At 45.1% G+C, this 25,670-nt stretch overlaps 1 protein-coding gene across 1 annotated transcript in view; it reads left to right on the forward strand.

The window, feature by feature from the left end:
• Positions 1-1,279: 1,279 nt before the first annotated feature.
• The window catches only part of DDX4 (DEAD-box helicase 4), a 169,409-nt gene continuing 145,018 nt past the window's right edge, over positions 1,280-25,670 (forward strand). Inside the window, exons 1-3 of the mRNA XM_073622831.1 lie at positions 1,280-1,363; positions 22,280-22,319; positions 24,472-24,519. Coding sequence (XP_073478932.1) covers positions 1,295-1,363; positions 22,280-22,319; positions 24,472-24,519 — 157 coding nt within the window. The 5' untranslated portion in view covers positions 1,280-1,294. The remainder of the gene's footprint in view (positions 1,364-22,279; positions 22,320-24,471; positions 24,520-25,670) is intronic.

The raw sequence follows: 25,670 nt of genomic DNA on the forward strand, positions 1-25,670 counted from the left end.
TATATCAGAGCGGCTCCCGGCGCTCACATGACTCACTTGGGGGGGGGGGGCAGGATACCGGTCTTTGACAGGCGGCCTATGACGTCACTGCGGGGATCCCTCCTCCCCCTGTCGCCAGGCCAGTAGGAGAGAGGAACGGGGCCTCGCGCATGCGCAGTAGGGTTCCCAGCGTGAAACCGTAAGGCTAAGCATAAGCCGCTGTGCCGACATCGCTGGACTCCAGGACTGGTAAGTGTCCTATTAAAAGCCAGCCGCTGCATTATGTGTAGCTGCTGGCTTTTACAATTTTTTTTTTTTAATTTTTTTTTTTTTTTTTTGCCGGACCTCCGCTTTAAGACCCCTTTTGCACTGAGGTGTGTTCCTGTAAAGCGCCTCTCCTGTCACTCCAATGTGAAAGCCCTGCACTGGCAGGACGTCAAAAAATGTCCTGCAAGCAGCTTCTTTGAGTATACACCGCTCCTAAAGCGCCCCTGCCCATTGAAAGTAATGGGCAGCGCTGGCAAAGCGGTGCTTTTAACCCTTTTTTGGCCGCTAGCGGAAGCTAAATCGCCCCGCTAGCAGCCGATAAGCGCCGCTTAAAATAGCAGCGCTTTACCTCTGACTCCCCTGGGCTGTGAGTGGCGAAGGGGGGAAAAATAAATTTTAAAAAAGAAAATTATGTACTGTAGTATTGGTATTGGACTGATCTTTACTCTAGATCTTTTCTTCTAGAAAACACATGCATAATAATACAATAACATTAGTACATTTTTTACGGCCATGTGAATGAGGCCTGTTCTCCTGGTCCTTTACATACACAAAGTGTATGGTTTGGGGTGTGTCTCATTGCAAAAATCTTTTCACCAGACTTCAAAAATGGAGGGCATGGCCTGGCAGCAAAAACTTATGTCACTGTAATGTTGGTGTATTTGTTTTACTAAAATTTGCACTAAATAAACCATTAAGTTAATATGACGTAAAAAGAAAAAAATGGAACCATCACCGTTGTATTGTCTAGTGTCTGCTTTTAGAAAATGTTTGAGTGTTATGTAATTTTCAGGTCTAAAGAGTTTAAAAAAACAAAAACCGTTATGTACTTTGAATAACTGGCTTTTGCGGTCTATAGCAGGCCATACATGTAAAGACTACTTCGATTCCCCCATACATGCCAAACAATGCAGATGGACAAATTTTCTGCTGGTAAGCTCAAGAATATGGATGTTTTAGTTTAATAAATGTGTTTTTTTTTTTTTTTTTTTTTCCTTTCCAGCACGTCTCTTAAGTGGAAAAACAACATCCTTTTTTTGCATTCACCATGTCTGATGAAGATTGGGAGAATGAAATTGGTAACCCGTCTGCCTGTGTTCCGAACTTAAGCAACTCGGTATGATGTGTTTTTCTTCATTCAAATGTTAACTTTTTTCTGTTGCAATGTTTTTTTTTTTTTTTTAATGGCAGAAGTTGTAAAGGCTCAAGATTTTTTACTTTCATGCATTCTATGCATGAAGGTAATAAACCACCTGGGTGCAGCAGTCCCCTAATACTTACCTGAGCCCCACCTTGATCCAGCAGTGTGCACAAGAGCAGTGGCTCTCCTGGGTCTCTTCCTCATTGGCTGGGACAGCAGTGGGAGCCACTGGCTCCTGCTACGGTCAGTCACAGCCAATGAGAGAGCGTCTATGGGACTCTGTGTGAATAGTTGCACTGGAGGGCGGATTTCTGAGAAGGATCAGGGCTGCTCTGTGACATTTGTCATGTACAGCCATAAGCCTAACTGCAAATGGACTTTGAGACACAATTCGAAAAAAGCATACGTTAACCACTTGTCGGCCGGGCCATAGCTGAATTGCGGCTACAGCGCGGTTGGATAATTCTGGGAAGGGCGTACAGTGACGTCCTCCCAGAATCGTCCACACTTGGGAGCGTCACAGATTGGGGTAAAGAGCCAATCCAAGCAGCCCTTTGCCACGTGATTGCTCTGCCCAGTGATGGAGCGAGCACTGTAAACAAACCAGCATCATGTCCGGTTCTCTTCTCTCCTCACTCCGATCATGAGGAGGAAGAAGCTGCAGCGTGAGGCTGCTTGAATTTTTTTTAAATCCACATCTGGATTAAGCCACATCTGTGCCCCTGCAGTGCTCTACATTGCCACATCTGTGCCCATCCTGGGATTTTGCGCAAGAATTGCGGCGCAATAGGGATGCCATTAGAAGTAATGGTATCGCAAACGGGTATGGCGTTTTGCAGCCGCTTGAAATCGTGGGGCGGTTTTGTAGAGATTCTGCCTGAGATCATGTGTGAATTGGGGCCTAAGTCAGCAGCTACACTCTCTTTAACCACTTCATGCAAAACAACGTACCTGTATGTCTTTTTGAGGAAGTAGTTGTATTGGGGTGATGCTTGCAGCTGCAGGCTTCACCCCGGTACCATTTAAAAAATTTTTTTTTTTTTTTAATAGAGCTAGCGATCAGCTTTCTGATACTCGATGCGGCTCAGCAGCTGCTCAGCCGTTCTCACAAGGAGCGGGATGTCCGGATCTCCCGTCCTACTGATGTAATAACCCGGAAGCAACGTCACTTCCGGTTTACTCGGCAGCTGCCAATGGAGCAGATTTAAAAAAAAAAAAAAAAAAAAAAAAACTCTAGTATGCCAAATTGCTGATTTTGGAGTTTTGAATACTTTGCACTTAAAAGGAGGGATTTGTTTACATTCCTTGTGACAGGAGTACAAACATTATATATGTGGCTCTGTCACGAGTGATGCGCAGTTTCACCAACGCAATTTAACGAAAGCAGGATAACTAAAGCTGCATGAACAACAGGAACTCTGCTCCACTCTGCAAGACGACAAGCAAACCAACTTTAAAATTTATTTTATATTAGGTTAGTTTCCCACTCTCTATCCACTAACATGCTCCTTATTCTCTTCCTTCTCACATTGGTGTCTTCTATCCTCAAATTATCTTTACTCTACCCCTCCTCTCTTCCCTGCAGCATGCACATATCACCCTCACTCCTACCCTCTCCCTACTATGGCACCCATCATCTCCTGCAGTTGCTGCACCCACATGCTGACATAAACACCAGGGCCACTAGACACGTGCGCTCATGCACATCCCACTTCCACCTTGCCTTCCTCACCCTCCTCCTTCTCCTAGTCTCAGGTGATATTTCTCCTAATCCTGGTCCGCCATTTTCCAAATGCAAGCCACATATCCAATACCCCTCCCCCTCTGGCAACCACCGCAATCCACTCAGTTTAATTTCTATCCCCCTGCTTCCTCAAAGCAGCCCACCAATCTCATGTGCCCTTTGGAACGCCCGCTCCATCTGTAACAAGCTAACATCTGTACATGACCTCTTCATCTCTCATGGCTTGAACATACTCGCCATAACAGAAACCTGGCTGCAAAATTTTGACTCAGCTTCTCCTGCTGCCCTCTCCCATGGTGGTCTCCATTGGACTCACTCCTCCAGACCCAACAGACAGAAAGGAGGTGGAGTTGGCTTCCTTCTGTCCCCACAAAGCACCTTCCAAGTCCTTACTGTCCCTCCCTCTCTATCCATCTCTTCTTTCGAGATGCACTGTATTCGTCTGTTTTCTCCCATTTCTCTGAGGATTGCAGCAATTTATAGGCCTCCAGGACCGGTATCGCGCTTCATTGATGACTTTGCTGCCTGGCTACCCTACTTTCTCTCCTCTGAAATACCCACCATTATTCTTGGTGACTTTAACATTCCTGTCAATGTCAACAGCCCAACTACAGCTAAACTTCTCAACTTAACCTCATCTTTTGACCTAACCCAATGGACACATACTTCCACTCACTCCAATGGTAATACCCTTGACCTTGTATTCTCCCATCTCTGCAACCCTGGCAACCTCACCAACACCCCCTTTCCTCTATCTGATCACAACCTCATTACTTTCACTGTATCCTTGCCTCCAACCACCCATCCCTCCAAGCAGCAAACAATTACTTGTAGAAACCTTCGCCACTTTAACCCTTCTCTTCTCTATTCTGCTACTGACAACCTATATGACATAATCTCTCCCCTGTCCTGTCCTGACCTGGCCACTTCTGTCTACAACAGTTCACTCTCATCATCACTAGATGCACTTGCTCCTCTAACCACACGCAGAATTAGGCCCCGACCGTTACAACCCTGGCAAACTGACAACACTAGAAATCTCAAGTGACATTGCCGTGCTCTTGAACGACTGTGGCGTAAAACCAAATGCCTGCAAGACTTCACCCTATATAAATCTGCCCTTCTAAAATACAATTCATGCCTCCATGCTGCCAAACAAGCCTACTTTGTCTCTCTTACTAATTCCTTGTCATCCAGTCCCCGTCGGCTCTTCTCAACCTTTAACTCTCTGCTTCGTCCACCACCCCCTCTACCCACTAACTCACTCACTGCCCAAGAGATTGCCAATCACTTCAAAGAAAAGATCGATGCAATTCGTGAGGACATCTCCACTGTGCGTACGTCTTCCCCACCCATCATACCTTGCCCAGCAGCACATTCAACCCTCTCCTCTTTTGAATTGGCTACTACGGAAGAGGTTACAAAAATTTTCTCGGATGCCCACCTAACCAATTGTCCCTTGGATCCTGTTCCCTCACAACTACTACGGTCACCCTCTTCTTCTATCCTATGCTCCCTCACCCACATCTTCAATCTCTCCCTTTCTAGTGGCATTTTCCCCTCCCCTCTAAAACATGCACAGATAACTCCCATTCTTAAAAAGCCCTCACTGGACCCTACCGACCTGAACAACTTAAGACCCATCTCACTACTCCCATTCACCTCTAAACTTCTAGAACGCTTAGTCTACAACCGTCTTAGCTCCTACCTCAATGAAAATAACCTTCTTGACCCCTTACAGTCTGGCTTTCGCTCGCAGCACTCCACGGAAACTACCTTACTAAAACTCACTAACGATTTACTAACTGCTAAAACCAACAGCCAGTACTCCATACTCCTACTACTTGACCTCTCTGCGGCCTTTGATACTGTTGACCACCCGCTCCTTCTCAATAAACTACATTCCCTTGGCCTCCGAGATTCTGCTCTATCCTGGTTCTCTGGCTATTTATCACAGCGCTCCTTCAGTGTCACCTACAACTCTGTCTCCTCCTCTCCATTGCCCCTTTCTGTGGGGGTCCCCCAAGGCTCGGTTCTTGGACCCCTTCTCTTCTCTATCTACACCTCCTCCCTTGGTCACCTAATAACTGCCCATGGCTTCCAATACCACTTATACGCTGATGACACCCAAATCTATCTGTCTACTCCTCACCTCACTCCTTCAGTCTCCTCTCGCATTACTAACTTACTAACTGATATATCAGCATGGATGTCGCACCACTTCCTTAAACTAAATCTCTCTAAAACTGAGCTATTAATATTCCCCCCCGCCCGTGCCCCCCTCCATGACTTTTCCATCAAAATCAACAATGCAACCATCAGTCCCTCCCCTCACGCCAGGGTACTAGGTGTAATCCTAGATTCTGACTTGTCATTTCAGTCTCAAATCCAATCGCTGTCAAAAGTTTGTAGAATTCACCTCCGTAACATCTCTAAAATTCGCCCTTTTTTAACAAATGAAACCACCACGCTCCTCATTCACTCCCATGTTATCTCTCGCCTTGACTATTGCAACTCCCTTCTCATTGGCCTACCGCTCCATAGGCTATCCCCTCTTCAGTCTATCATGAATGCTGCTGCCAGACATCCACCTTACCAACCGCTCAGTGTCTGCCAACCCTCTACTTCAATCCCTACACTGGCTCCCAATCACCCAGCGAATTAAATTCAAAATTCTAACCACAACATACAAAGCCATTCACAACTCTGCCCCAAGCTACATCACTAATCTTGTCTCCAAATATCACCCAAATCGACCTCTCCGCTCTTCTCAAGACCTCCTGCTTTCAAGCTCTCTCATCTCCTCCTCCCATGCTCGTCTCCAGGATTTCTCCAGAGCCTCTCCCATCCTCTGGAACTCGCTACCTCCATCTATCCGGCTATCCCCTACTCTTGCTACCTTCAGCCGATCCCTGAAAACTCATCTCTTCAGGAAAGCCTATCACGTCTCCAACTAATCTCCTACCACTTCCACCAGCTCATTCCTCACAGTTACAACCTTTTGTACCACCTGCCCCACCCTATTAGATTGTAAGCTCTTCTGAGCAGGGCCCTCTTAATCCTATTGTGTTGTATTGTATTATAACTGTATTGTCTCCCTTTTTATATTGTAAAGCGCTGCGTAAACTGTTGGCGCTATATAAATCCTGAATAATAATTATATATATATAAATATATATATATATATATATATATATATATATATATATATATATATATATATATATATATATATATATATATATATATATATATATATAAAATTTTTTTTTTTTTTTTTTGAATAAGTCACGACCGCAAATGTAAATGGTGTTCAAATCACACATGGGAGGTATCTCCACGATTGTCAGAGCGAGAGCAATAATTCTACGAAAAGACCTCCTCTAACTCTAAACTGGTAACCGCTAACGTTTTTGAAAGCATCGCCTATGGAGATACAGTTTGTCGCCATTCCATGAGTGCGCAATTTTAAACTAACATGTTGGGAATCTATATACTCGGCGTAACATCATATTTCACAATATACAAAAAAATTGAGCTACCTTTACTATTGAGTTTTTTTTATTTTTATTTTTTTTGAATCCTGTAAAGTTTTTTTTTTTTTTTCAAACAAGAATTGTGTTTAACCACTTACCAACCGGCCCATAGCCGAATGACGGCTGCAGGGCGGTTGGATAACTCTGGGTGGACGTACTATGACGTCCTCCCAGAATTCCCCTCTCGCGCGCCCCCTGGGGCGCGCACCCGAACACATCCGTGACCGCCGGGTCCTCCGGACCCGGCGCATCACGGATCCCGGTAAATGGCCGCTGATCGCGGCCGTTTACCATGTGATCGCGCCGTCAAATGACGGCGCGATCACATGTAAACAGACCGGCGTCGTCTGATGACGCCGGTTCCTCTCCTCCCCGCCTGTGTACCGATCGGTACACAGTGAGCGGGGAGGGGGGTGGAGGGATGTCTGCAGCGCTGTGGGCTGTATGTGTAGTGCCCACAGCGCTGCACAGAGACATCCAGGCATCCATGCTCAGCCGTCCCCACTACACTGCAATGCTGAGCAATACTCTGCAACACCCCCACAATACTCTGCAATACCCCCACAATACTCTGCAATGCTGTGCAATACTCTGCAGCACCCCCACAATACTCTGCAATGCTGTGCAATACTCTGCAATACCCCCACAATACTCTGCAATGCTGTGCAATACTCTGCAACACCCCCACAATACTCTGCAATGCTGTGCAATACTCTGCAATACCCCCACAATACTCTGCAATGCTGTGCAGTACTCTGCAATACCCCCACAATACTCTGCAATACCCCCACAATACTCTGCAATGCTGTGCAATACTCTGCAATGCCCCCACAATACTCTGCAATGCCCCCGCCATACTCTGCAATTCCCCCGCAATACTCTGCAATGCCCCCGCCATACTCTGCAATGCCCCCGCCATACTCTGCAATGCCCCCGCCATACCCTGCCATGCCCCCGCCATACTCTGCCATGCCCCCGCCATACTCTGCCATGCCCCCGCCATACTCTGCCATGCCCCCGCCATACTCTGCCATGCCCCCGCCATACTCTGCCATGCCCCCGCCATACTCTGCCATGCCCCCGCCATACTCTGCCATGCCCCCGCCATACTCTGCCATGCCCCGCCATACTCTGCCATGCCCCGCCATACTCTGCCATGCCCCGCCATACTCTGCCATGCCCCGCCATACTCCGCCATGCCCCGCCATACTCCGCAATACCCCGCCATACTCCGCAATACCCCGCCATACTCCGCAATACCCCGCCATACTCCGCAATACCCCGCCATACTCCGCAATACCCCGCCATACTCTGCCATACCCTGCAATACCCCGCCATACTCCGCAATACTCCGCCATACTCCGCCATACTCTGCCATGCTCTGCAATACCCCGCCATACTCCGCAATACCCCGCCATACTCCGCAATACCCCGCCATACCCCGCCATACTCCTCAATACCCCTCCATACCGAGCCATGCTCAGCTGTACTCGGCCTCTGTATGTGGCCAGGCTGTGGAAGTCTCACACATGTGGTATCGCCGTACTCAGGAGGAGCAGGGGAATCTATTTTGGGGTGTCATTTTTGGTATGTACATGTTATGTGGTAGAAATATTGTATAAATGGACAACTTTGTGTTAAAAAAAAAATGCGTTTTAACCACTTCCCGCCCACCGGCCGTCATACAACGTCCTTGACTTTGTGCGGAGATATCTGAATGATGGTTGCAGCTACAGGCATCATTCAGATATCGGCTTTTTCAGCCGGCGATTCCCTACACCATGAGAACGATCATAGCAGCTGTTCCACTGCTTGATCGTTCTTACGGGAGGCGAGAGGGGATGTCCCCCCCTCCCGCGCTTCTACCGACTCACCGCTACGATCGAAGCCAGGATCGTGTTTTTTTTTTTTTTTTTTTTTTTTATTTCAGGCTTCCCAGCCTAGAGGTGAGATGTGGGGTCTTATTGACCCCATATCTCACTGTAAAGAGGACCTGTCATGCCATATTCCTATTACAAGGATGTTTATATTCCTTGTAATAGGAATAAAAGTGGTCAAAAATTTTTTTTTTTGGAAAAAAGCATCAAACTAAAATAAAGTAAAATGAACAATAAAAAAAAATAAAAAAATTTTAAAGCGCCCCTGTCCCTGCGTGCTCGCATGCAGAAGCGAACGCATACGTAAGTCCCGCCCACATATGAAAACCGTGTTCAAACCACACGTGAGGTATCGCTGCGATCGGTAGAGCGAGAGTAATAATTTTGGCCCTAGACCTCCTCTGTAACTCAAAACATGTAACCAGTAAAAAATATTAAAGCGTCGCCTATGGGGATTTTTGAGTAGCAAAGTTTGGCGCCATTCCACAAGCGCGTGCAATTTTGAAAGGTGACATGTTGGGTATCTATTTACTCAGTATAACTTCATCTTTCACATTATGCAAAAACATTAGGCTAACTTTACTGTTTTGGTTTTTGTAAAGCACAAAACAGTTTTTTTTCTCAAAAAAAACGCGTTAAAAAAATTGCTGCGCAAATACCGTGCGAGATAAAAAGTTGCAACGACCGCCATTGTATTCTCTAGGGTCTTTGCTAAAAAAACATATATAATGTTTTGGGGTTCTATGTAATTTTCTAGCAAATAAATGATGATTTTTACATGTAGGAGAGAAATGTCAGAATTGGCCTGGGAGCTACAGAACGCCTGAAGGTGCTCCCCTGCATGTTGGGCCTCTGTATGTGGCCACGCTGTGTAAAAGTCTCACACATGTGGTATCGCCGTACTCGGGAGTAATAGCAGAATGTGTTTTGGGGTGTAATTTGTGGTATGCATATGTGGTGTGTGAGAAATAACCTGCTAATATGACAATTTTGTGGGAAAAAAAAAAGTAAAAAAAAAACCTTGATTTTGCAAAGAATTGTGGGAAAAAATGACAACTTCAAAAATCTCACCATGCATCTTTCTAAATACCTTGGAATGTCTTCTTTCCAAAAAGGTATCATTTGGGGGGTATTTGTACTTTTCTGGAATGTTAGGGTCTCAAGAAATTAGATAGGCCGTCAGTACTTCAGGTGTGATCAATTTTCAGATATTCGCACCATAGCTTTTGGACTCTATAACTTTCACAAAGACCAAATAATATCCACCGATTTTGGGTTAATTTTACCAAAGATATGTAGCGGTATAAATTTTGGCCAAAATATATGAAGAAAAATTACTAATTTGCAAAATATTATAACAGAAATGAAGAAAAATGCATTTTTTTACAGATTTTTCGGTCTTTTTTTCTTTTACGGCGCAAAAAATAAAGAACCCAGCGGTGATTAAATACCACCAAAAGAAAGCCCCATTTGTGTGAAAAAAAGGACAAAAATTTCATATAGATACAGTGTTGCATGGCTGAGTAATTGTCATTCAAAATGTGAGAGCACCAAAAGCTGAAAATTGGTCTGGTTAGGAAGGGGGTTTAAGTGCCCAGTTGTCAAGTGGTTAAAAGACTGCACAAATATTGCAACAACCACCATTTTATTCTCCAGAGTCTTTGCTAAAAAAAATGTAATGTTTTGGGGTTCTAAGAATTTTCTAGCAACAAATTCAGATTTTAACTTGTAAACAACAAGTGTCAGAAATAGGCTTGGCCCAGAAGTGGTTAATGCAAAAGATGACTAGGCTTTGATGTGGTGGAAATGCTGTTCTGCTGCTGTTTAGTCAGTTTTTAGCGAAGAGATTGGGTGCAACAAAAGGTAACCAAGGTAATGCCCCAAATGGTGGCGCTGGCCTAGGTACAGTAACCGTCATATGATTTGCTCATGGGGAATGTAGAATCAAATGGAGACCCTGTCACTAATTTTTAAAAAATGCAGATAAAATCACAGAAAATCATCCCCCCGTGCCTGCGGCGGTCAGATTCGTTACAGAACCGATGAATCCTCAGTTCCAAGCCAATGATTTCTGGCGAATGAAAATGCTTCCCCTGCCTCTAAGTGTAAACACAGGCAGGGGAAGTTATGTCATCTCCCTCTCTGGAATTCTTTTTGGTTCCAGAGAGGACGTCTAAACAACAACACCAGTACACATAGGCACACTAATCGCCCCCCGATCGCCCTCTACTCCCTGTCACTGTGTCACCAATTGCAGTTGTCAGATTTTTCACTGATCACTGCATTGGTGTCATTTGTGACTAATAAGTGTTAGGACAGTTAGTATTAGTCCCAGGTAGGTCACAAAATTAGGCCCCTCGTAAATCACTTTAACCAACAGTTTGCAACCTTGTTTACTCCCCATCAAGTTGTCTGCATTAATGAGTCCCTGATAAGGTTTTCAGGCCGCTTGTCTTTCAAACAGTCCCAGCAAGCGTGCCAGATATGGGGTCAAGAAGTATAAGCTCTGTGACAGGGCCACAGGCTATACATATAGTTGTATGGTTTACGAGGGAAAAGATAGTCATGTAGAGCCGGAGAACTGCCCAGACTACATAGCGCTACAAGCGCTGGTAAGATTGTGTGGGACTTGGTGTCGTCCTTATTCGGAAAGGGGTACCACGTGGACAATTATTACATGAGCGTGCCGCTTTTTAGTCACTTGTTTGATTGTGGAATTGGCGCATGTTGCACTGTGCCATCTAATCGCCGGGGCTTACCCCAGCGGCTTGTAGATTCCCATCTTGGACTTGGGGATAGGAGCCTGCTTGAGAAGTAATAATTTGCTTGCAGTGAAGTGGAGGGATAATCGGAATGTTTTCGTTCTGTCCTCCACGCAGACAAGACGGTCCAAATTGGGAGGGGTGGATCTCAATGACCGGTTTATGGCGCTGTAGTTAATTGCCGTAAGGCTAGACGCTGGTATAAAAAAAAAAGTGTCTGTATACTTATTCCAATTGGCTCTGCTGAACACTTATGTGCTATACAAAGCTTCAGGACGAACTGGATCCTTCCTTAAATTCCAGGAAGAGATCATCACAGCCCTTCTGTTTCTAGACGGTGCTGTGCACCTAATTCCCAACGCAAATGCAGTAAGCCGGCTGCATGAGGCATTTTCCATGTGTCCTTGTACCCCTACCCAACTATCACCCCAATGAAACTGGCGTGTCTGTTGGAAACGCAGATGTAGGCGTGACACCCGCTATTATTGTCCCTCCTGTCCTGACCATCCTGGTCTTTGCATTGGTAAAACGCTGGTAAACACTACCACACGCTAGTGGAGCATTAGTGTAGGGTACAGCACTGCACAGACTAGGACACACTTTCCAGGGTCTCCAAAGATGTCATTGCATTTTGAGAGACCTGATCTGTTGGTTATGAAATGGATCAGACTAATCGTCTGAGTATCTGTCCCGTCCTAATTTAGGCCTTGTAATCTGATGCATGCATCATGAAGAACCACACACAGACTGTTCAGATACGTGATACCCCTTTATTCTTCCTGCTTACACAGGGTTTTTATATCTGAGTGAGCGAGGGAGTACAGCACTAGCAATAGCATCATCTAGAACAGTGGTTCTCAACCTGGGGGTCAAATGACGATTTGCCGGTGGTCACCGAATCCTGGGCTGTTCCTGAAACCCGCACTGCTCTCCCAGCCTTTTCGCGGCCGCCCAGCTGGGCTGTTCCTGGAGTCCACAGCTGCCCACTCAGCCTCTTCGCAGCTGCCCATTCATTTCACAGCATGACTGGGGGCCAGAGACTAGAGGTCAGCTGACTGGTGAGGAATGAAGTGGGTGGGGCTGGAGGAGACCCTATCTCCTGATTTTGGCATCGTTGTCACTGCTGCGAGACACCACAAAGTCGGAGACACGGTGAAGCCAGAGTCGCAGTAACACTACCTGTGATTATAGTTTCCATTAAAAGTCCCAACTACAGTTGGGACTTTTAATGGAGCACCTAAGTGATCAAGAGCACCTAAGTTGGCTGATCAAAACTCCCCCCAGCACTGCCACTCATCCCATTTCCCCCCCCACCAAAGAGTAAGAGAAGGAATAAAAATAGAGAATACATGGAAGGGAGAGGAAAAGAGGGGAAGGAACAAAGAAAAAGGGATAGAGAAAAAGTGAGAGAATAAGAACAAGGACAGCTAGAGAGGGATGGGGGACAAGAAATGAGCATAGAGAGAGATAAAAGGGAAAGAAAGGAAAACCAAGAGAAAGATATTATGTACCAGAAGGGGTTTTAATACTGTAAGAGTGGAAGGGACTCGGGGAGCGCTAAATGTCTGTGGGTTAGGGGCACAAATTACTTGTCTTGCTTTGGGTGCTGACAACCCACGCTATGAAAATAATTTTACTGTTAGGGGTCCCCACAACTTGGGAAATTTTATCAAGGGGTCACGGCACTAGAAGGGTTGAGAACCGGGGCGTGGCCTGAGGAGCTATGGAGTAGGACGTTTGGAAAGAGAGCTCCCTTTGCCCAAATCCTGTAATCGACATCCTGCTCCAATCCTAGCAATCCTGACAGGACAAGACACTTCAATAGGCTTGTCCCATCATCTGTGTGGCCCTGAGCGCTGCCTGGCCGTCTGGAGCATCGCTCGAGGCCGCGGAGACCGGATCGTCCCGCCCCGGACCCGGCCTGTAGGAAAGTCCCCGGCTTCGGCCTAGTGCTTGGAGCGGCGGCCATATTGCTCCACCCGGCGGCGGCTCCTACTCATCCCCTGGCTATACAAGGCTCCCCAGAGACGGATCTTTGCCTGCCTCGGCCCCCGGACTACCTGTGGCCCCCAGCGCTGACCCTCTGCACCCTGAAACAGCTCCTGGGACGGCCCGAGGATCCGGCCTGGTCCTCGGAGCGGCGGCCATCTTGCTACACCCGGCGGCATCTCCTGCTTATCCCCCGGACATACTAGGCTCCCCAGAGACAGATCTTTGCTTGCCCCAGCCCCCGGACTGCCTGTGGCCCCCAGCGCTGAACCTCTGCACCCTGAGACGGCTCCTGGGACGGCCCGGGGCTCCGGCCTGGTCCTCGGAACGGCGGCCATCTTGCTGCACCCAGCAACAGCCCTGCAGATTCTCCTGACTTGCCGAGCCCCCCAAAGGACTACTTTCTGCGTGCAGGGGCCTCCAGATCTCCTCTGGGGACACAGTACCTGAGGGGAGGCCTGAAAGGTGAGGGAGTGAGATACTGACAGAGCAAACTTCCAGCACACAAACTCCTGATAGAGGTCCTGAGGAACGATACACCAAAGTAATTCATCACAAGGGTTCCCCTTCTGTCCCGGGACCACTGAGGACTATGTCACCACCAAAGCGGAACACTGGGACGACAGACAAGCTCGCGCAATTTCGCCGCCTGGAGAAAGACATGCAGCAGGAGGGCAGCGCAGACACGTGTAAGGGTCCCGCTCCTCAGGCGTCAGACACCGACAAAGTGCTGGACGCTATAGCCGCCTTGCAAGGTACGCTGACTGCGAAGATAGACGAGGTAAAAATCGATATATCCCTGATCAGACAGGACTTCTCAAAACTGAAAGACAGGGTTACGGAGGCAGAAACCAGAATCAGCAACGCGGAAGATGCCCTGCACCCCATGAGACATACTACAGAAGAGATGCAGAGACAAATACAACAACTTAATGCCCATCAGGATGACATGGAGAACCGCCTTAGACGCTGTAACCTCCGCTTCATAGGACTGCCGGAGAAAGAGGAAGGAGCGGACCCGGCAACCTATCTAGAAACGCTCCTGCTCAAAACGTATGGCCGGGAAGCCTTTTCAGTAATGTTTGCGGTGGAGAGGGCGCACCGCATACCTGCGCGGCCACCACCACCTGGAGCGCCTCCCCGCACATTCATCGCCAAATTTCTAAATTTTCGGGACCGAGACAAAATCCTTAAACTCACCCGGGAGAGAGGAAACATACAGATCGGGAACAGCCAGATAGCAGTATTTCCGGATTTTTCCAGCGAGGTGCAAAGGAAGAGAGCACAATATCAAGAGGTGAAGCGCCGATTGAGGACCCTCCATCTCAAGTATGCGATGTTATTCCCTGCCCGGCTGCGGGTGGAGGAAGACGGAAAAGTACAGTTCTTTGACGACCCGGCGGCAGCGACAGCATGGCTGGATCGTAGAGACAGGCTGGCTTAATCTGTCTAAGTTCATACAACCACGGATGTTGGCGCCACAGCTTGACCCATGATACTCTGACCTGAATCATATAATGTGCCACCGGACGTGGGTCAGAGAGAGGTAGCCTAGTTACTTTCCTTGGTTCTGTTGCATAGTTGGAATACTGGCTCCCCTTGTCCTTCACAGCTAGAACGCAGGTAAAACTACGTGACTTTTGTCATGAGTACCACTAAGGGTTAAGCACAATACTTTTTAAGGTGTCCCTAAGCTGTATCCTGACTGGTAACTATAACAGTTCTATAATCACTGACATGGAACGGCTCACACAGGAAAACACAGATTGGAGACTTGAACATATCCTGTCATAAACTCAAGTATGACCTTTAAGGGAGCTCCCACTTGGGGAGATCTGTGATGGTATCGTTCCTATTTTCCACGTTTTGCTCCACGGTTGACAGTGAATTTTTCGCCCCCAAAGAAATAGTTACTCAACATGATATACAGCTACCACTCATATTAAGTTTAGTGCCTCCAGCTAGCCAGACAAGCTGGATGTTTATTCTCATGTTGATTGTTCGGGTTTGCATGCTCACACCAGGTTGGGGAGGTGTGCAGCTGGGAGGGAAGGGATGTGTTAACCACTGGTTGCAAAGTTTTGGGGAAATTGGCTTTGTCGTAGCACATGAATGTACAGATATGCATATTGTATTTGAAAGTAAATGGGTCACACTGCACAGAAACAGGATCAGGAATTGTGTCAGTAATTATGATAGCTTGGTCTTGTTCTGCTGGTCCGCAAAGGCGAAATACTCACTAGACAAAGATGACAAACATTAAATTCCTAACATGGAACGTGAGGGGTCTGAGGGACAAAGTTAAGCGAACCGCAGCACTCGCGTTCCTAAAATCACAGAAAGCTGACATTATAGCTCTACAGGAGACGCATGTAACCGGCCACCTGCAGGCGGCTTTGAAAAAGCCATGGGTGGGATGGATTTATCATAGTACACACAAACCAATCCAGGGGAGTTTCCCTTATTATAGCTAAAAACGTCCCATTTGAGTTAATAGAGCTGGAGTCGGACCAGCAGGGAAGATTTCTGTTTCTGAACGCCATGATAGGGGGTAATCCGGTTTTGGTCGTGGCAAGCTATGTTCCTCCCCCATTCACGACAGAGGTGATCATGAAGGGATTGGCGTACTTAGCCAAGCACCCAACGGTACCTGCTGTCTGGATGGGGGACTTCAACATGACCATGAACCCGGCACTTGATAAACCAGATCAGGGTGTAGTCCCCGGTGCCTCAATACAACATACCAGACTGAGTCGCTTGTTGAAGGAGTTTGCTCTAACGGATGTATGGAGGCGGCAAAATCCGTCCACGAGAGCATACACATGTCACTCTGTCAGCCACCGTACAATGTCGAGGATAGACTATGTATTGGTGACAAACACCCTACTCCCTAGAGTTACTGGATCAGGCATAGCACCCAGAGCCCTATCGGATCACTCGCCATGCTGGATAACAGTTTCCATGTTAAAGGCAGCTCCCACTCCTACATGGCGTCTTAATCCATTCTGGCTCACGGTTATGCCGGACCTTGAGGCCATAAAGAGAGAACTGCAGTACATACTGCACAACACGTGCAAAGTAGATATACCGGGTATGGAATGGGACACATTTAAAGTTCAGGCACGCAGGGTACTAACATCCAATATAAACAGATTTAAACTATCGTCCAAAACCTTACTACAGATGACGACTGACACACTTACAGAACTAGAGAATGTATATGCCTCAGACCCCAATCCTGATAATCTTCAAAAAGTAAACCTACAAGCCAGGGTGGTAAACCAGATACACGTAGAGAAAGCCAGACAGCACGTATTCTTCTGCAAACAGCGAGTGTTTGAGCACGGTGAACAGGCAGGGAAAATGCTAGCGTACTTAGCGCATTTGAATGACAAACCACCGGTGGTGGTCTCCCTGACTACACCTCAGGGAGACATAGTCACTGACCCCCCACAGGTAGCGGCCAGATTTCAGGAATTCTACAGTGAGCTGTACAAATCACAGAGCACATATTCCCAACAAGAAATAAAAAACTTTCTACATACAATACAGTTCCCCAAGCTTAATTTGGAACAAATCGAGATGCTCGAAGCCCCTATAACACAAGATGACATCGCAGAAGCTATATCCCAAATGTCTAAATCAAAGGCACCAGGACTGGATGGTCTGCCCCTAGAATTCTATGACACATTCTCGGAGATAATTATCCCAAAACTTAAACAGCTATACCAGAATATCTTTGATAAAGGTACACTCCCCTCCTCTCCTCAAAAGCTGATTTCAAACCTATATTACACTATCCGACTCCCCAGAATAGCAGCAGTAATCCAAAAGGCCAAATCAGGTTGGGAAAAGAACATAGGGGACATCAGTGACTCGGACTGGGACGAAATTTTAGAGAACGTTAAACAGTCATCGCCAAAACTCTCAGACAGATTGACACAGCTCTACATTGTCCACCAAACATACTTGACACCCAAAAGAATAGCCAAATTCCAACCATCACAGAGCTCGATGTGCCTTATGTGTACACATGGACCGGGAACCTTTTACCATTTGATATGGGAATGCCCATGTTTACAGGATTATTGGGCACAAGTGATAAAATTTCTACATGATAAAATGGGTTCCCCAGTAGTAACGGACCCAAAATTGTGTATACTGGGGCTGCTACCTGATACAGATATAGAGAAGTTTCATGCTACCTTTATACATGAAACCCTATTTACAGCTAGGAAAGCTATAGCTAAAACCTGGATGCAGTCTCTGCCCCCTACAACATCGTCCTGGAAAAGAGATGTAAACAATGTACTACCATATAAAAAGCTGATATACATACATAGAGGATGCAAACAGAAATATTCAAAGGTATGGGATAGATGGCTGGAAGACGGAGAGACCTGTACTTAAAGGCTCAACGCTGCACAGTTACATAAAACAGTGTATATGACATGATGGGGGGGGGAGGGAGAGGTAAGGGCCGCGAAATAAAATAAAATAAAAGAAATATAAATAAGTGCATCTTAAGAGTGTGGTACCAAGCTTATCAATGGTTCTGTCTCAAACTGTATAACTATTAAGAAAATTGAATGTAATAATTTCAAGGTGCAAGGTAAATACCTACTTTCTAATATATGTACACAGTTAATGCTTGTTATGTATCTGTCGATTGAAGCTTAATAAAGTCGGATTTCCCAATTAAAAAAAAGAAGGGTTGAGAACCACTGATCTAGAAGCTAGTAGCTTGAATAAGCTACATTCCCTTGGCCTCCGAGATTCTGCTCTATCCTGGTTCTCTGCCTATTTATCACAGCGCTCCTTCAGTGTCACCTACAACTCTGTCTCCTCCTCTCCATTGCCCCTTTCTGTGGGGGTCCCCCAAGGCTCGGTTCTTGGACCTCTTCTCTATCTACATCTACTCCCTCGGTCACTTAATAACTGCCCACGGCTTCCAATACCACTTATACGCTGATGACACCCAAATCTATCTGTCTACTCCTCACCTCACTCCTTCAATCTCCTCTCGCATTACTAACTTACTAACTGACATATCAGCATGGATGTCGCACCACTTCCTTAAACTAAATCTTCATTGTCATTGTCATTTCAGCCTCAAATCCAATTGTTGTTAAAAGTTTGTAGAATTCACCTCCGTAACATCTCTAAAACTCGCCCCTTTTTAACAAATGAAACCACCAAGCTCCTCATTCACTCCCTTGTTATCTCTCGCCTTGACTATTGCAACTCCCTTCTCATTGGCCTGCCTCTCCATAGGCTATCCCCTCTTCAGTCTATCATGAATGCTGCTGCCAGACTTATCCACCTTACCAACCGCTCAGTGTCTGCCAACCCTCTACTCCAATCCCTGCACTGGCTCCCAATCACCCAGCGAATTAAATTCAAAATACTAACCACAACATACAAAGCCATTCACAACTCTGCCCTGAGCTACATCACTAATCTTGTCTCCAAATATCATCCAAATCGACCTCTCCGCTCCTCTCAAGACCTCCTGCTTTCAAGCTCTCTCATCTCCTCCTCCCATGCTCGTCTCCAGGATTTCTCCAGAGCCTCTCCCATCCTCTGGAACTCGCTACCTCCATCTATCCGGCTATCCCCTACTCTTGCTACCTTCAGCCGATCCCTGAAAACTCATCTCTTCAGGAAAGCCTATCATGTCTCCAACTAATCTCCTACCACTTCCACCAGCTCATTCCCCACAGTTACAACCTTTTGTACCACCTGCCCCACCCTATTAGATTGTAAGCTCTTCTGAGCAGGGCCCTCTTAATCCTCTTGTATTTTATTGTATTATAACTGTATTGTCTCCCTTTGTAAAGGGCTGCGTAAACTGTTGGCGCTATATAAATCCTGAATAATAATAATAATAAAAATAATAATATTTGGTCATGTCCATATAAGGTGAGCTTCTCTGTAGGCACCATCTTCGTTATGCATTCTTTCGATTCGATGGGAGGGGAAGCTGCTGGTGGCCATTTTGAGTAAGGAATTAAAAGTAAGCTGACTGGTATGCAAGCTAAGTCAGGAATGTAAAGGGTTAATAATAAAAGTCTGCTGTTGTACTGAAACATGATACCTCACATGGGCAGTGGGGGAAACTGAGAGCAGTCAGGTTTTCACACATACACAAGCAGATAGAAAAATAGACATTTTATATACATAATAAAATATGCATTTTACCTAATCCATCACGGTTACAAATAAAAGTGTAAAAAAAAATAAATAAAAAAGCCAAAAATAGCTGTCGTTTTTATTCGCTCTCTATTGTTCTGCTCTTTTTTTTTTTTTTACTGTATTCTATGCTTAACTGCAAAGTTTTAGTGTTACTATGTTTTATCATGCTTGCTTTTCAGGTATATAATTCTTTTATAATTTACCGTTTACTGTGTTTTATTAACCATTTTTTTGTTTTCAGGTATACCATTCAGCTGCAGCACTGATTTATTTATCTTGACAGCAACAGCTCCCACGATACATGTATGCCCATCATTAGAAGTGGGTGGATGCAGGGCGGCGTTCTAATGGTGGGCATACCCACCAATCAATCTCTTTTTTTTGTTCACAGGCTGCATGAAAAAAAAAGAACATTTACTATATATGCTCAACAAGGACCATCAACGTACTGGTATGTTGCTGGACTTTGAGTGGTTATACCAGAATGATGCCTGCAAGTTTAGGTATCATCTTGGTATCGTTCTTTTCAGCTGGCGGTCAGCTTTCATGTAAAAGCAATCCTAACGGCTAATTAGCCGCTAGACTGCTTTTACAAGCAGTGGAAGGGAACGTCCCCTTCACCCCCTCCTGTCGTCTTCCTTGGTGTTCTCTGGCTTTCCTGTCCCACCGGGGAACCTGATAATGCAGGTGGTGGTTCCGCCAGCTGACCATAGAGCTGATCAAAGATCAGAACAGCTCCAATCATCTTTATGGCCTAAGAAACCGGAAGCTATAAGCATTTCATGAATTTGGTTTTGTCCGATGGAATCTTGGGAAAGCATCTTATCACACCGATCTTGGTGTGGTCAGATGCTCTGAGGGCAGAGGAGAGATCTAGAGTCTAACAGACCCCAATTTTTTTTTAAATGAGTACCCGTCGCTACCTATTGCTATCATAGGGGATATTTGCATTCTCTGTAACAATAAAAAAATATATATTTTTTCTTGTAAACAAAGTGTCAGAAAGGGCTTTGTCTTCAAGTGGTTAGAAGAGTGGGGGATGTGTTATAATAATTTTTTTTTTTTCATTTTTCAATCACTTGTGACAAAAGATAAAATATTCAATGTGCCTTAACAAACCTCTCAGCAAATTCCTTGGGGTGTCTACTTTCCAAAATGGGGTCATTTTTTTGGGGGGGGGTTGGGGGTTATACCGGGATGATGCCTGCAGCTGCAGGCATCCCGGTACAGTTTTTTTAGAACGGGTGGTCGGCTCTTCAGGGATAACAACCAATGCGGCTAAAAGCAGCTTGGCTGTTATCCTGAAGGAGTGAGAGTGGACTCCTGTCCAACCAGGAAACCTGATCCGTGATCAGGCACTTCCGCTGGCCTAGAGTGAGACTGTAAGGAAGCCAGAAACTGCTTCATTCCAGTCTCCTATGTGTAAACACTGATTCCGATTTATTCGACTGCCAATGGCGGCGATTTAAAAAAAAAATGACAGTATTCAGAATCGCCGTTTTTGGCGATCTGAATAATTTGAGGTAAAAAGGGATTTGGGGTCTTTTAGACTCCCGATCCCTCCATAAAGAGTATCTGTCACCACCTATTACTGTCACGGGATGTTTACATTCCTTGTGATACCAATAGAAGTGATCAGGCTTAGTCATGAAAGGGTTGTGGTGCTTGGATACAGTTGCGCTCCACTTGGGGTACACAAACCCTTATGTGGCTTGTCCACTAACTGGGTTAGCACAGATTTAATGTTGCAGCTTACTAGTCCTTAGTTGAGGTGTCTGTGTTTGTTTTCAGTTCTTTTTTTTTTTTTTTTTTTTTTTTTTTTACCTGATAATCCTGCAAATTAGGTTACTTCTGTCCTGAATTGGTTACGATCACAAACGCCATTGTATCTATTAACGGAGCCATGGATATCACCTAGAGCAGTGATGGAGAACCTTGGCACCCCAGATGTTTTGGAACTACATTTCCCATGATACTCATGCACTCTGCAGTGTAGCTGAGCATCATGGGAAATGTAGTTCCAAAACATCTGGGTTGCCAAGGTTCGCCATCGCTGACCTAGAGTATACTTCAAACAGGTCTCCCTCTCATATGGGGGGGGGGGGGGGGGGGGGTTGCGTTTTTAGTAGTTAACTGAAAGATGACGTTCTTTGCACTTTCTGTTTTTACAGGAAGTGACAAGAACACTGCAATTTTTGCAATTATGTCAACAAATATTTTCTATACTTTCTGAAAATGAAAAGTAATTTTCTCACAGCATTTTGTTTCTGGGTTCTTGTTACCCTTTTAAATGTCTTGAATTTCCCACATTATGTAATGGGAATAGAGGGTGCAGACTGACATTCCACCACTGTAATGCCGGCCATAGGTTTGAACCTCGGCCATTTCAGCAGGGACTTGCCGAGATTCGAACCATGTATGGGCAGGCTGAATGTAGCCAAGTTAATCCATAGATCAACTTTGGTGCAACCATCCTGTTGGATTTTACATGTGATTATTGCTTGCAGGTATTTTAACCACTGTAGTAGTAATTACTGTGTTTTCCTGGTGGGGGCAGCTGCAACACCCGCCCTCCCCCCTCCGGCCGGGAGAACACCATGGCTCTGTGGCAGGGATTCTCAGTGTTGATGGGGGAATATAGCTTTTTTTTTTTTTTTTTTTTTTTTTCCTGCAACACTATGGATGGCCTAAGTTCAACAAAATAATTAGACGTGTTACTGTTGATTTTTATAGTCTAAAATGTATTGTTATGTACACTAACACTCATATTTTTTTCTTTAATCTTGAAGGAGCCAGCATTCCAGACGAGTAATCAAAACTATTTTTCATGTAAGTGGAAAAGCATGTATTTATAGAACTATTAAGAGTGTGCTTTTGTTTTGGATCAGACCAATCGTCTGATGGGTATCTGACCCCGTCCTGATTAACCCTTAGTGCATGCACGTGAAAAGATCACACTAAAACTGTGCTCAGATTGAGGACACTCTCTTTATTGCTTCCGGATACATGGGGGGTTTTATAGTTGAGCTACTAAGGCGGTGAGCATATGTATCATTAGCACAATGTTCTCTAAGTATTGGTAGTTTCTGATTGGTTGTGCCAATGTAAGGTGAACTTCCTCCAGGATCTGGGCGTCACCAAGTCGGGCGTATTGCTGGGTGGAGGCGCCATCTTAGTTTCACATTCCTTTGACACAATGTGAGGGGGTGCTACTAGCGGCCATTTTGAGCAGGAATATAAAATCAGTTTATATACAGGAAAAAAATATAGACTTTATAGTATAAAAAAGATGCATAGAAAATGGACGTTTTACCTGATTCATCACACTTTTGTTCATCAGCACTGTAATGGGCATTCAACCACTAATTTTGGCTATAAACTTGAAAAAAAAAAAATTCTATTTTTACCCTTATATGCTGGTTATTTCTTTCCACAACTTCTGTATTGCATGCTTTGTAGCTTCTCCTGAAAATTTATTTGGTTTAATTTTAAAGGACTACATATCCCATGGTATCTGCCTGCAGGTAGTGTTTATGCACTGGCTCCGCTTCCAGAAACGTCTTTTCTCAGTACCTCTGTAGTTCAGATGTCAGGTGCTGTGAAATCTGTAACACAGCAGTGCATATTGAATAGTGCACATAGTGAATGTGTCACAGAATTCAAGGAATTAGATGTGTGGAATTCTTAGCCACTGTCTGCCGTATTGTCAATTGAAAAGCGGGCGGTGGCTCTCTCATATGACTTCGTCCCACGCTTGCTGTGCTTGCAGGGGCGTGCATCGTGGCAATCAGTGGTTTGCTCTGTCGCTGGGACATTGCGCCTCACTGATCTTGGTAAAGAGCCGAGGACGATGCTTTTTATATCCCATGTGATCAGCTTTGTCCAATCATAGCTGATCACATGTAAACAAGGAAGTGCCGAATATCGGCATTCCTTTCCTCACAATTGACAGCATGAGAGGAGAGCCGATCAGTGGCATTTCCTCACAGGGGAGATCTGCTCATATAATCAGGCCACTGATTATCTTTGCAGCCCCATCGGGGTCCAGCAGTGATGGCTCATCGGGGCCCGATTAACAAAATTTTATAACAACAAAACAAAATTTTGTCTATTTTTTTTCTCAAAAAACAAACAAACCCAGTGGTGATTAAATGCCACCAAAAGACAGTCAAAGTGCGACAGCGCTGAAAGTTGGTCTGGGCAGGAAGTGGGGTAAAAGTGCCCAGTAGGTAATTAAAGTAAGTTTGTTTTTTCAAACTTACAGGTCATTTTAATTAATAATTGGCGCAGGGGGGGGGGAGAGTAGCACTTCAGGTGGAGGATCAGCAAGGTGGGGACATGATCTACCAGTCGACAACCCCCGCTCAAAGGGCTTTTTCACATGAGTGGCAAAAACAGACATTAATCCACATTTTTACAGCTCATTTACAAGCAGGCATAGCAGCCAGAGGGGATTGTACACATGCTGTGGCAATTTTACTCTGTATAGAGAGTTTGATGGGCAACACTGCCTGTCACACTTGCCTGTTTAACTCAATGTGGCAACATTGTGGTTGATCTTTTAATTAAAAAAAAAAATAAAAATCTCAGTTTGGTTGGATAAAAAAAAAAAAACAATTCTGAAGGCTCTCAGGCCCCCACCTGGACACCTGGAAGCCTCTGTACTAACCTTTGAAGCTCTCAGGCCCCCACCTGGACACCTGGAAGCCTCTGTACTAACCTTTGAAAAGAAATCCACCATGGCTTGCTTTTCAGAGTGCAGCAGAAACTGGTAACCATGTGAGACCTAAGCATGTTCAGTACTTTTATAGCAAGGTGTTGTAGTGCCAAGGTTTAAGTCTGCCTTACAGGAGTCCAATATAATCTTGTGCCAGGTGTATTTAAATTAGGTTTTAATACATGACTATATTTTGTATTTGTGGTTTTTAACATGGCTTTTTTTTATCTTTTTTTTTTTTTTTAAATCTTTTTATTTATTAAGCTTTCGATCGAAATGAAACAACCGAAAGAGGCTTTGGCAACAGAAAAGGTATTCATCATTTGTTAATTCTCTAATTGAAAATATTAGTCTGTATACAGTTGTCAAAGAAAGAGCCCTTGGAGTACCTGCACAGAGTAGTGTTGAATTGGGTGGTTTATACGCACAATACAGTGGTCACCACGCTAGTGGTAAAAGCGCAACTATTAACCACTTGCAGCCCGCCATATAGCAAAATGATGTAGGCAAAGTGGTTGCGATATCCTGACCGGCCGTCAGATGACGTTGTCAGCATATTAAGCCGCTGCGCCCCCGGGGACGCTCATCGCGGCGATCGTTATTTCAGTGTGTCAGTCAGTCAGACCACCAGGAATGGCCACCACACTGGACCACCAGATATGCCACACTAGACCACCAGGCAGCTGCCAATCAGTGCCCAGGCAGCTGCCAATCAGTGCCAATGAAAAATGCCTGCCAGTGCTGTCTCACTGCTGCATAATCTGTGCCACCTCATCGCAGCAGAAAACGTACTTATTTACAAAATTTTATAACAAAAACAAACTTTTTTTTTTTTTTTTCAAAATTTTCGGTCTTTTTTTATTCATTTAGCAAAAAATAACCACAGAGGTAATCCAATACCACCAAAAGAAAGCTCTATTTGTGGCAACTAATTTAGCACGCTGTGAGATATTTATCACAGCAATAGAGTACCAAAGTTTGCTGCACTGCAATTAAAAATAAACGCATTCGCAGATAAAATTTTAAATAAAAGAAAAATGGTAAGCCAAGTGTCAAAGTGAAGAAATCCCTAGGTGATGAAATGTCCCAAATATTAGAAAGTTCAGGTATAATGGTGAAAAGCATAGTTAATCTTCAAAGGACACCTCTTGCAAACTTACCCACCGCCACCACACAGACCTGTCTGCTTACCGAAAAGATAGCAAAGGCGATTTTCTTAAGTAATAATCTAGTTTCCCCCAGGAGAGACCACAGTATATATCCGCTCCCTGATGTATACAGGTAAGTACCCAAAAAAGGAAAATCACAACCTCCACATAGTGACATCCACATAAATCACTTGCATAAAAGATTTAAATGCGCTCACAAAAAATGAAAATCGGTAGTGTTAAAAACCTCGAACTCCAGCAAGCGCCACTCTTTACTTCACGTTACTTCTGGTAAAATGTGATGACTTTACAACA

Source organism: Aquarana catesbeiana, linkage group LG01, assembly GCF_042186555.1.
Source record: "Aquarana catesbeiana isolate 2022-GZ linkage group LG01, ASM4218655v1, whole genome shotgun sequence".
In the NCBI taxonomy this organism is placed as follows: domain Eukaryota; kingdom Metazoa; phylum Chordata; class Amphibia; order Anura; family Ranidae; genus Aquarana; species Aquarana catesbeiana.